This window comes from Pseudopodoces humilis, chromosome 17 (genome assembly GCF_049639895.1).
Source record: "Pseudopodoces humilis isolate 2021_Gansu_Grassland_sample_001 chromosome 17, ASM4963989v1, whole genome shotgun sequence".
In the NCBI taxonomy this organism is placed as follows: domain Eukaryota; kingdom Metazoa; phylum Chordata; class Aves; order Passeriformes; family Paridae; genus Pseudopodoces; species Pseudopodoces humilis.
The window spans coordinates 14,098,866-14,111,832 of record NC_142216.1 but is presented as its reverse complement, the minus strand read 5'-3'; the positions used below and the strand labels follow the sequence as shown (position 1 = coordinate 14,111,832).

The window sequence follows — 12,967 nt, the reverse complement described above, 5'->3', positions numbered from 1 at the left end:
AGGCACTGGGAATAGGGAGGAGGATGAATGTTGAGTCACAGATGCATCTATATCACTTAGGCATCCAAATATCACAATTATCCTGGATTCCCCATGTAGGCAGAGTGCAGGGCTGTGTGGATTCCTCCCTTGAGATCTGAATTGTCCTCTTATTTAACTATGTCAGAAAGCTGAGTGATTGATTGCTCTTTTAACCCCAAACATTATGGTGGCACGGAGTTTGCTCTCTCCTCTCACGTTGCCATTCCACGTGTTGAGGTTAAGCTGAGCAGCACCAGAGGTGCTGAGGTGACACTTTCTGTGTGTGTGTGGTGCTCACTTGAATGGGATACAGAAAAGAACTGGGGAGGTGCTGGCATGAATCTGTGCAAGGATGTCTGTGCTGCAGTTGGACAATAAATTTTTCATCTGACTATTCTGAGACTGCAGCAGTTCCCTGAGGTGTTGCACCCTGATGGGACAGTTAAAAATAGGGTCCTGTGTACAAATCCTTTACAAACTGCAGGTTCAGGCACCCATTAGCTGAACGTGGATTACAAGAAGTGAATGAACACCAAGAGCAAACCATACAATGCTGTTTGCGTGTAAAGTATCTAAAGGGAATTTTCATGGAAGCTGGCAAACAGCTGGAGATGTATTTCATTTTTCAACTTCTTTTTTTGCAAACATTTGTGCAGGATGATCTTATGTACATCCAAAGACTTATGGATTTTTTTTTTTAATGTAATTTATAAAATAGTGTGCTTTCCTGGTATTTCTGCTCTCCTGTATTCTAGGGACATAAATTAGGATTCTGACCGATTTCTTTGTGTGCTGGTACCTCTTGTTCATTGCAGTTGATGATTAGTTTAGGCAGTTATTGTGTGATGTTTAATTAGTGCAGCAAAGGAATAGAGACTTGTTCAAAATATTCTCATGGTGTTTCTCAGGAGGGTGTTTGCAGAGCTCACACTGCATTTGTTTCTAGAAGGACTGAAAGAGTTCATTGACACTGAAATTACTGAGTTTATTACAGATATCCCACTTAATACTGTAAACCAGTATATAATATAAAAGTTTTTGGAAGATATGAACTGTTACTTGTCATTGTTTAGCACAGTACCGTGGATTAATTTGTTTGAAGAGCCCAAACAAAATTAAAGCAGTGTAAGAATAAGGATATAGGATTCTACATCCTTCTTCAGTGGAGCCATACAAAATTATTATCAGGAATGCTAGTTGTAGATATAATTTCTAAGTAAATGAGGTGTGTATTCCAGGGTTATGTATACTTTGAATTAATCAAGCGAGAAAATTAATGTGGTTTTGTGCCACATTGCATGAGTCACAAAAGAAAATGAATAATCTAAAGTTTTTATCAATTCAGACTGTGACTAGTTTGGCAGCTTGTGGAGATGGAAGATTTGTGTTAGGTTCCCCTGAAAAAGTGCTTTGGTTTATTTCTTACATTGTAAAGACAGACAAAATCAAACTGCCTTTCTTTCATTGCTGAACCAAGCCCACAGTTTGGGGTGGCTAAGTTAACAGTGTACTTATCTCCTGAAGTTCCCAAGTAACTCAAGTGTTGCCTTTTCTGCATAACAATGCTGGGTCATGGCAAAATGGTGAAGCACAGACCCCTGCTGTATTATCTGTCATCTCTGCTCAAGCACTTGTACTGTTCTCCATGTAGGTAATGAATAATCTGCTTGGTGCTGACTTTGTTCTTTGGGCACTGCAAACCCCTTACTAAGGCAAGTGATTTGTATTTAAAAGCGCAAGCACTGACCTTCACTGAAGTCCAGCAAAACACTGTGAGCAGTTGCAGAGGACAGCCACTTCCTCTCTCATCTGGGAATCCTGCAAGAGCATTTGAGATGTGACTTTCAAAATCATTGTCCACTGGCACAGCTCTGCAGACAGTGGAGTCAGTGAGAGCTTTATTCCAGTGGGAGCAGTCAAGCCTGAACTGAATGCCCTGCTTTAGATGTCAAAGTTGCAGGAATGAGTTGCAAGAACAAAGCTGTTTGAAATAATTCAGGATGTCGGAAATAGAGCGATGTACAAAACCTAACAAATATGCTCAGAAACACAGCAACAAAATGCTTCCTCTGTCTGTAGTAGCATGTGTGTGCTACTCTGCTGAAAAGTGCAGAGGAAACCAAATAAAAAGGAAAAGCAAAGCAGTGGCAGTTACAGATTGTCAGTGTAAGTGCCACCAGCATGAAGGGGCTCTGGGAGCTGAAGTCAGGCTCAAGGGGCACTCGGGGAGCATTTAAGGCCACAGCTTGGCCATCAGCTCAGAATCTGCTGTTATTAATATGGGCTGCGGTACTTCTAAGGTTGTGTTTAAATAAATGGAGCAAACCTAAATGGCATTTTTACTGAAGGGAAACACCAGGAGAGAGTAAGTAATAAAAAGCAGCGTAGATTGGGCATTCACTGTGTGGTGGGAGCTGCACGTGCTCTCTGGGAGGAGCAGTGAGCGCTCCTCTGGTAGTGATTTCTATTGTGTCAGCTCTGTCTCTGAACTCGCCCGGGCTCTGTTTGTGTTCACTAACCCCAATTGTGCTCCAGGGTGTTCCTGCAGTAGCATAAAGGATGACCTCTTGTATCCAGCACCTTTTTGCATGGGTGGAGTGGAGAGCAGCTCTCCGTGAACCTTCAGCTTGTGCTTCTCCATGCTGCTTCCTCTCAACGCTCCTCTCTCTTTGGCGCTGCCTAACTCTGACTCTGGCTGTCCATGGGGTTTTCCTTTGTGCTTGATCTAACCATGTGGTAGAACAATACAAATGGAACATGGTTCTGTCAAGCACCATGGAAGGCTGCATACTCCCTGCAGCATGGCATGCCTGGATACTTCTGCTGGGGCAGAAGCATCGAAAGGTGAGAGATTCCCTTTCCCTTTCCGCACGGGGACGGTGGAACAGGTGAAGTGTTGCTAACCCGGCTCCCAGGCACTGCCAGGGAGCCACACTGATGTTTGCACAGACTTTCCACAGGGCTTGCATGCAGAATAACCATTTCTAAGTAATTAATCTGTTTAATTGCTCTCATGGTGAAGGAGTTGGGCATTCTGTTGGTTGATAATATTCAGGGGTGACTCTGGCTGTACCTACAGAGATGAAAAATCACTTTTGTCTCCTTACCTTGTGCATAATGTAAGCTGCATCTGTCTGTTTGAGCTGTCCAGTGAATCCTTCTATTTGAGATACACTTTGGATGCCATTTCTGCAACAAGACACCTGCCACTCAATGTAACTTTGGACCAGCTCTTAATGTGCTGGCATTGCTTTGTGAACAAATATAATGCAAAAAACTGTAGAAGAGTCTGAAAAATATTGTCTATTATCTCTTGACAATGACTTGGCTATCATGGCCTGTGTGGAAACACCACTAATAATTCCACAGGGCAAAGCTGAGTCAGCAAATCCAAATGGCCATCTTAGCTTTGACAGCTCAGATAAGATCTTTAAAATATTTCTGCCTAACTCTTCCCCTACACAGAGATAATGACACTTAATCATAAAGGACTTTGAGAATCTCATACTGAAGTTTTCTTATGGTGAAATATTGCCTTGTCTTGCAAATTTATCACATCTCTATTGTGGAGCTATCAAAAGAAGGACATCCAGGATTCTTAGAGTTTATCTGTAGTTATTGATAAAAACTAACACTAGCAATGTGAAATCATGACCAAAAAATGCACTTCTTTTTTATTCCCGATGAGAATTGTGATCTCGTGGTTATATGAAGAACTTCTGGGATTCCTGGGTTTTTCATTCAAGTTTTAGACCAGTTGATCTCAATGGTCATATTTTTGGTGCCAAATTTGAGGCAGCTGGATCATTTTCTAGAGTGAATGTATCAGGTCACTTTTCAAACCCTTTTGAGACAGCCTGATTTGTAGCAGAACAGATCCTCCAGAATTCCTTTTTAAGTGCTTTGGGCAGAGTTTTAAAAACTGAATTCAGGCTTTCTAAACAATGCTTTAAAAGAACAGTAGAACAAAAAGGTATTTCTCTCTGTTGCCTAATTCTCCATGTGGGTATCAGAAAGGCACATAGAATGTTTGAGCACTTGGAAATGTGATGTCTCTTTATCTCAGTGCTGCTGTAGAATGCCATGGTGTGTTTGTTTTATGATAATAAGAAATCACAGTACCTGATAGTGGTGGCACATTGGTTGTGAAATAAAAATGTTATCAGGGTAACTAACAAATCAAGCAACCACAGCTACCCTCAGTTACACACAGGCCTTGGCTACTTGTTTTACAGCAAACTTTAATTCTTCCTAATTTGAGGAATTGCTAAAGACTCCCAGGTCATGTTCTGTCCTGCATCTCTTCTCTGTGGCTTTCCACAGATGATTTTACAGTGTACAAGGAGTGTTCCATGCCTGTGGAAGTGAGCTGTGCTTCCTGAGTCCTGTTGTGTTCTCTCAGAGCCTGGCAGTCAGGAGGAATGGTTATGTGTACTTAAAACAGTTCTGCAAGCAGATGGCTGAATTTCACATTGCTATCCCAGATGGGAATATCTTAATAGAGCAGCCACCTGTCCAAGTGATCTCAAGGCTCAGGTCAAATAGTAAATTTTATCTGGTCTTTGGCAGGTGATTCCTGCTCTGTCTCTCAGCCTAGGAGATGACTGAGTACTTGCTGAGCACATACAGGCTGTTGATTACTTTTGACTCAGTGATTACCTGAGTAGCTCTTGTTTAAACTCAAGAAAAAAAAAAAGAGAGAGAGAAGGAGCAAAAATATGAAGGTGATGTTTGCTTCCTTCCTCTCCTGCTGAGCTGAGAGGCCTTTTCCCTGTTTCAGAGGTGATAGCTGTGCACAGATGCCCAGCCAGCATCACCTTCTTACTTCTGCTGCTGCAGTGTGGAAGGTTGTGTGCCTCACCATCAGGAGAGTGGGTGACAAGTCAAAGTGTGCTAAAATTCTTTATTTGTTCAGCCAGAAAGCTTGAGAGAAAACCAAAAGTTGATTTTTCACCCTCCAGTGTTATACACTGCTTTTTCTCATTTATTAAGAATTCTACTCTCGCATCCCTTTTTTCCCATAGGAAGGTGAATCTTGTATCCATCACTAGACTAAAAATTTTACTTAATAAATGTTTACCCTATGTAACTATATATTGTTTGTGGTTTTTTTTTATACAAAAGCTTTTACTAGGAAACTTAGAAGTGCTTCTTCAAGGGTTAAGTTGGGGATTTCCAAAACACTTTCTGACCACTGATTATTGGTGGGTTATTCAATGTGTACTGTAATTGTAGCAGTTTTAATAAACTCTGATTCTGATAACTGTTTGTCTTTGGGTATTGTTTCCAAGGAATCATAACCAACCAAACATTCTGACTGCTATACTTGGAATGTCTAGGACTGGAAATCAAATGTTAGATTTTTTTAAAAGGATAAGAGTTTAAGTAATAATGGTGTGGGGAGAATCTAAGCCTGTATTTTTATAGTGCTTTAAAATGCCCAGTGGTCCTAATGCCTTTAAGTGCTGTGCTGTCAGTGAAGTTTCACTTTAGATGTATAATTTATAATAAGTACAAAAACCAGCAAAGTGTTTAGCACCACTAAAGTAGTAAGGTACAAATCTGTATGTCAGTGTTCCCATAGTCAAACTTGGAATTACAAAACTAAACCACAGTGTGTCTGTGGGATCAAAGTGTTAGTTTGCCTTGTAGAATTGCTTGTTTACGCTGCATCACCCTGAGGAGATAATGCATAACATAAATTAAAATAACAGTGGATTTAGGAAACATCTTTTTTCTTTCAGAAAATAAAACGTGGTCATAAAATGGGCAGTGGTGTATTTATCAGTCTGGGAAGAGGAAACAGGTGATCAGTGTCATCAAGTCTCTGTAAACAAATTTCAGCTCAGGTTTAAGTTTTTGTTGCTGTTTTTGGGTTCTTAAAACATTTGTTCAGCTCCTCTCTTTGAGAAAGCCTTGTAATTGACTTTTAAAAATTTGGAAAACTTGAAAGATGCTTCTTGGTAATTACAGTCCCTGGGCCTTGCACAGGGTTCCTGCAATGGTTCTGGTGCTTCCATTATGAAATGTGAAGTGAGTGGGCAGGAATTGCATGGTGGGGGTTTGGCAGCACTTTGCTTACATACACATTTATTAATCCTCCTGGTTCCTTGAAGCACTGAGATCGAGTTTCCAACCTGCTGCTATTAAATGAGAAAAACCAAACCTGAAAAGGACAGATTAGTTCACTCAGCCTAATTGGAAAAGCATTTCATTAGAATGGGTCAAAAACCCAGTCAAAGGGGTCTGGCAATCAGGGTGTAATGGTACATCAGGGAGTGCTTCTCACTAAGTACACTCTACCCATTCCTTAATTAAAATGAAAATGATTTAAACTGCTATTACTTTCCTTTGCTGTTTGTTTAACATAGTTAATAAAGATATCTAATTGTTGGAAAGTTGACAAGGTTGTCTAATAAAAGATTGTTCTAAAAAACAGCTCTAATAGCTGAGGTCTGAACATTTGGGACTTTTAAATGATATCTTTTAAGTCTTTTGTCATTTGAATTCCTTCATGAGATGCCTTTTCCTTGTTGCTGGACTAGATTCCAAATGGGGAAAAAGTGACTTTGCTGGAAAATACCTTAACAGGTAGGCTTGTTAGACAAGGAATTAGTCTGCTAAGGGGAGAGTGAAAAACCAGGGACAAGTCTTGGGAGCAATTTTAAAAATTGCTGAGCACAAGTCCTTGGCAAGTATTAAAACTGTGTGCGGGAGCTGGGAGATGACAGGACGCATCCTGAGGATGGATTCCATGATACCTCTGGTTGCTGCAGTTATCAACAGCTGTTTGCTGGAAAATATTTTCCTTTCATTGCAGGGTCAGAGGATTACAGAAGTAAATTCACTGGGAAGTGTTTCATGGACCTTGTCTGTCCTGAGAAGTGTCGCTGCGAGGGGACAATCGTAGACTGCTCGAACCAAAAACTCACCCGACTGCCCACTCACCTCCCTGAATACACCACTGATCTGTAAGTGTGCCTCTCCCAGGGCTGTTCAGCTGGACATGTTTTTTTCATTTTAAAGGCTGGAAAAGGGACTCAGATAATTAAAGGCACCTCCTACTTTTATCCCTGTGTGAAAATGGGAAAGCTGATTTTATTTCAGAGTTGCACCACAACTCTCATTTCCTCAGCATTTATGGAGCTGTGGGGATGAGAAAGGAGCCATGGCCCCTTGCACCAGCCATGTGTCCTTCTCCAGTGCTGGCCAGGCCCAAGCTGTGTCTATACTTTCTACTTTGTCCTGGAGTCCTCTGCTTTGGCAGCTGATCATATTTATTTAAGAAATGGTTTTGACCTTTTGAATGAATCTGTGATTGGGAGCTCATTCTATCTCAGCATTGTCTGCTGCTTGGGTAGAACAGGTCCTATTAAACTAATGTAACTTCAAGAAATTTGAGTATGCGAAAACATTTTTATTGCCTAGCAACTGAAGATTCTGGTTCTTTTCTTGCATTAGTAGCCCTTTCAAACAGAATTTTGTTTTTTTGAGTTAATGTTGTATTTATTGTACTTATTCTATTTAAAACCCCATAAAAACTATTGATCTGAAGGAAAAATAAAAGAGACATCCAGAAACGCAGCAAAGACTCTAGAAAGAATTTTATATCCCAAGCTTGCCAAGACAGTGGCCTTCACATTCATTCTGAAGATCAGCAGACTTTTATAGGAAAGGACCTGAAATCAGAGCCCTTCTGGTTACATGGAGCACATCTCCAATTGCCTGTCCCGTGTAGCAGAATGCACAACAGAGGTTCAGTCATGCAAAGGAGGTTTTTGTGTAGTAGATTAGGTTAATAATTCCTTATCCCATGTATTGGAAGATGAAGTGGCTCTGACACTGTCCTTTGGCATTACACTCTTTAAGGCATCCTAAGCTTTTGCTGTAGATAGTGCTCGATGTCCCGTTTCCTTCAAAGCTAAACTCTTTTACTTCTCTGAGAGTCTGAGAGATGGCAAAGAGTGCCTTGCTTAACAAAGGTCATGGTTCTCTGTGTGGCAGCTCTGAATGTCACAGGGATATAGCTACAGACATCTGTGAATTATTATTATTATTAAATAGCTTTTTCTTTGTTCCTCTCAGGCGTCTGAATGACAACGATATTTCTGTTTTGGAAGCTGTTGGACTCTTCAAGAAATTGCCCAACCTCAGGAAAATGTAAGTCTGAGTTGCTTGTTAGAATACATGCAGCCTTGGATTGGAAGGAAGGAGGAAGGGATGATTTTTTTATGGTTTAGTACTGCAGTAGTAGAAATCACTTTTTTAATGTGGTTTAACAACACTGAAGGGTTTCCCTGTTGGATGAGCAGGCACAGTTAAACCACACTGACAGATGAAGATCCCTAGGCTGACATTTCAGTGGGTTTTTAAGCCTACAATTCTTAGTCTTTCACTCATACAGACTGACAGGAATTCTGTCCCAAAGTTTATTCTGATGTATGCTTATTGTTAGAGATTATGATGACATTTAGCATTTTGGTTTTGTCTCTCAAATGTATTGTGTGGCTCCAGCTGTGGTGTGGTTGTTTCAAATAGTTAAAGGAAAATAATATTACAAGATATGGACAATGGCAGCTTCTGGTGATCATTATTGAGAAAGGAGAATAAATTAGCAAACATATCAATTAGTCATTCAAATATTGCTGTAGAATTCTGCTGAGAGTCCTGGCATAGTGCATTGTATATATTTAATAAGTGCAGTGTTTTGGAAAGAGATTAATATGTCAGGTACCTGTTGATAGTCTTCAAAATGAATCCTTCTGAAGTTATTTAAAGTTTTGGCCCTATAGAGCCATTGCTAATGTCTCATTTAACGATTTGCTTTTAGTAAGGTTTCATTGGCTGGATCAAACTAATTTAGGGAACCCAGTCAAACCAGGCAATTTGTTCTGCATTCATTTCACGTGGTTTCTGCCATCTGGAGCTTCCTGGCCATTTGAATTCATGTGAGATCTCAGGGGCTTTGGAGGCAACTGTAGTGGGATTCTTTTTATTTCTGCAAGAGTTTCAGATGCAGCACTGCAGGCTTGGGGTGAGGCTGTGTTTGTGTAAGTACAGGCCGTCAGACTTGGGGAACTAATCACAAACATTTGGCTCATGTTTTATGAATGATCAATAATTTGTAGCTACAGTGCAGTCAGAAAATGTTGTTGACATTGTTAAGTGCTCTGTTCCCTGTGTAAGTAGATAGTAAACAGGAATGAAAAATGCATGCTATATAAGTGTATACACAAACTGGAAAGCATCTGTCCTCATCAAACCTTCAGGATTTATGTTTTGAAAATTGGAATAATTTGTCTTTATTTAAAATTTACTGTAGGGAAGCACAGTGCTGTCTTTCCTGTCCCCATCAATCACTCAGAGGGAAGGATGCCTCGACAGGGGCTGTATTTTGGGCATAAATCCAGCATGAAACCATTGTGAGAGTATTTTTAAGAGGGTTTCCTGTGAAACAAAAGATTCTTTTATCTGTCCTTGGTAGCTGCTGAGATCAGAGGTGTGCAGGAGCAGGTCAAACTCATGGCAAAAAGAAGCTGCACTCTACAAAGCAGAGCTGCACTCTCTCAAAGACAAAGTGTCTCTTGCTGGGTTTTAGGAGCAGCCTCCAAGCAGAGGCTCTTTAGGAAGTTTTTATAGCTGAACTAATTTCTTCTGTTTTGCCTGATGCTCTAAAGAAGTTTCTCCATTTTAATGAAAGGGGCTTTGTTAAAATGGTGTTTTTTCATGTGAGCAGACCAACATTTCAACCACAATTTTATTCAGTGGTCTGATCCTTAAAAAGCCAGATTAGACTTCTTTTCAAACAAACACCCCTTTCCTTCCAAGTTCTTACTTGGCCTTTACTAGGCCAAATACTTCTGCTAATGAAAGGTCCCTCTCCACCATGCAAGATGGGGAATGCGGGGGGATGCCAGAGATGGGATTGCTGCTCCTGTTAAATCAGAGAGGAAGAACATTGGTCAAATCCCCATTTTTAAGTGTGTATAAGCGACAGGAAACCTAACTATTATTTGATTGACAGTATTGACTCTGTCTCATCATATATTCCTTGTCTGTTTAAGTGTTAGAGGCAAACAGCAGGTGGAGGAATCTGTCTGGAAATTGAATTGCTTGCTAGGCTGAAGAAAACAGCTCTGAGCTTTGCAGTGACAGGGCATTAGCCTAAATCATATAATTTTTTTTCTTTCTTTTTCCTCTGAAATATGCTTTTTTCCCCAAATGAACCTGAATATCTGTAATATGTCAATCTAAAGGATATTTGACTGCTTGTCCTCCAGTTGTCTTTTACTGGACTTTGGGACTAGTGATAGATCCATGCTAAGGAACTTTGGAAAGAAACTTTGTTTCAGAGAACCGTGGTTCTTCTGTGGCTGGTAAAGCTCCAGCAGAATTCCAGAGAGAGACAAAATTATGGGAAAAAAAGGGAAGTGTCAGACCACCTTCACAAAAGGTGGTAGCACCAACCCCACCTCTAATATGTAATTAGCTGTTGTGGTGCAATTTGTCTGTAAATAGTCCTCCTAAGCTGAACCTTACTGTATCATGTGTCAGCCTAGGATTTAATACATTTTAATGCAAAACAAAATTGAATTCTTGATACAGAAATTTAAAGGTCAGAGATACATAATGCAATGTGATGCCACATTTTACTTAGTAATTAAATTGCTAAGATTACCCTGCTGGTTTTTAAAAGGTTAACATATCTGTATGTGCTTTAAAAAAAATAATCAACTTCAATAATTAGCTGCAAAATCCCATGTACATAATGCTATTTTCATAACCTAAATTTTAATCATCTTTATGTTTAATGCTTTTTACAGTAGAATAAAAAGATTGGTGTAGACTCTTCTAGACATGTCTAATCCAGTCCAGAAGTAATTTACTGGGTTCTCCAGTGATCTCTGTTTTGCTTTCACTGTGTTCTTACCACATTGCCTCACCTGATCTTGCAGGTGTGAAGGGAAAGCTGAAGTCTCTGAAGGCTGAAGTCCCATCCCACTGACTTCAGGCTCCAAGGGCTGTGTTGCTGATATTTTTCAGTGGTTAGCAAAGAGCACTTTGAATCTGCCTCAAGTGCAGGAGAAATACAGGGCTGCATTTCTGGGCTCTTTAAGAACGGGAGCAGCTCCAGGACTTGGACTTCTGGGGGTATCCCATCCCCAGGATATACAAAAGCTCCAGAACCTGCTGCCCTCCAGCCAGGGGAGCTGGAAGCTTCTGGCTTTCACAGGGAGTGATGTTTCCAGCGGGAGATCTTCTCACTCAGCACATCAAGGTCTCATGGTAGGGAGAGGGGAGACATCCCCATTCACAGGGGTGAAGTTTTGACTTTTGTGGAAGGGAGCAATTCTCTTCTTGCAGCAACTAGGAAATTCAGCATGAGGCAATGCTGGGAACCCCACCACTCCCTGGCAATACCTCAAGGTGTTAATTAGAGAAAAAAACCTTCAAGTGCCTGGGGACTCCTATGGCAGTGGGAGCCTGGAGGGGTCTCCTGGCCATGATTCAGTGTCCAAAACCCCCGGGTATCTGACTCAGAGGGAGCACAAGGACACCCCTTGCTTGCTGAAATGGGATACTGACCCACAGGCAGAGGCTGCAGCCCCCAGATGCCATCTCTAGAGCTTGCCCACTCCCCTGTGCCAACAGGAAATCAGTGGCCATTCCCACTGAGGTACCAGCAGCTTCTGCAGGGAAAAAATTCAGCAGTGAGCTCACATTCAAAATAGAAAGGTGAACTGTCGTACTTCATGCACTGCTGGGGAGAAGGGGGACTGACCTCTTCTCTTGAGAACAAGAGTAATAAAAAATATTTGCCTCAAAACCTGAAAGGGTCATCTAACAGTTCATTCAGTTAAGTCTTGCCAAAGTTACAAAGTGAACATGTAATATGGTCTTTATTATTAGAAATGTCAGGCTGTCTTGCCAATAGCTGGCATTGCCAGTCCACCTCCAGCGTGTAATTGCCTTTGGAGGCTTAATTTGGCTGTAAGTATTTCTGCTAGATTGAGCTGTATGGAGTGTCAGACCAGGATTTGAACATTTTACATGTGAAATAAAATTGAATCATGATAAAGTTTGCAGACTAGAAGTCGGTTTCAAGACCAGGATATCAAGTTTCTTGGGGAGGCAGAAGTAGTTTGTGCCCTTGGAAACAGCTGTTGTTCCTTCCCCTAAGCATGAATTTTGCCATGGCAAATGAGGTTGCAGTCATCTGTCGCTTGTTATACAGAAACAGACTTTATTTTCTGGAAATCGTGTTGTGCTTGGTGGCATTTGGGCTCATTGTGTTTTTTACAGCAAGGCCATCAGTCTGCTCTGCTGGATGAGTGTAGGGGTGTCACTGGGTGCAATTCACTGTCTGGCTGTAGTATTTAAGACTTTCAGTGGTGTGCAGCTCCTGGAAACAGCTCACACCATCAGACCCAGACAGACTGTTGGGAAAGGCTGTAAAACCCTCTCCAAGGAATGCAGCAGCACTGGGCTTCTCCTTCTCACATGTGCTTAAAGATTCCAAACACATCTCCAGCAGACAGAAATATTCCAGGGAAATCCCACTCAGAACAGGCTGTTTTTATGATAAAACTGCAGGGTTGGAGGTGAGATCAAGCAGATCCCTTGTGGCTGGCTGGGCTCAGGGGTTTTCCAGATGGGAAGGTGTGTCAGTAACTCAGCAGTGGGGAGCTGGAATGCTGACATTGACCCAGCAGGTACAGCAGGGTGAATGCTTCTGTTAAGTCTGAATAGATTCCAACTTGCTCTGTGTTCAATTTATGAGATCAACAGAAATAATATTATTATAAACTTCAGACATAAAGTAAATAAAATGCGACTGAGGAGTGAGCTGTGTGAACAATGTCACCTTGATAGCTTCTTGAGCTCTTCATTTCCTATTCACAGCACCCCCATAAAGCACACCCAGGCTTTCTCAAAATTTATTTTG

At 41.1% G+C, this 12,967-nt stretch overlaps 1 protein-coding gene across 2 annotated transcripts in view; it reads left to right on the top strand.

Moving 5' to 3' along the window:
- Positions 1 to 12,967, top strand: part of SLIT3 (slit guidance ligand 3) — a 465,384-nt gene that overhangs the window by 348,762 nt on the left and 103,655 nt on the right. For both annotated transcript variants that reach the window (XM_014253183.2, XM_088063492.1), the window contains 2 exons: positions 6,842 to 6,992; positions 8,107 to 8,181. In XM_014253183.2, coding sequence (XP_014108658.1) covers positions 6,842 to 6,992; positions 8,107 to 8,181 — 226 coding nt within the window. The remainder of the gene's footprint in view (positions 1 to 6,841; positions 6,993 to 8,106; positions 8,182 to 12,967) is intronic.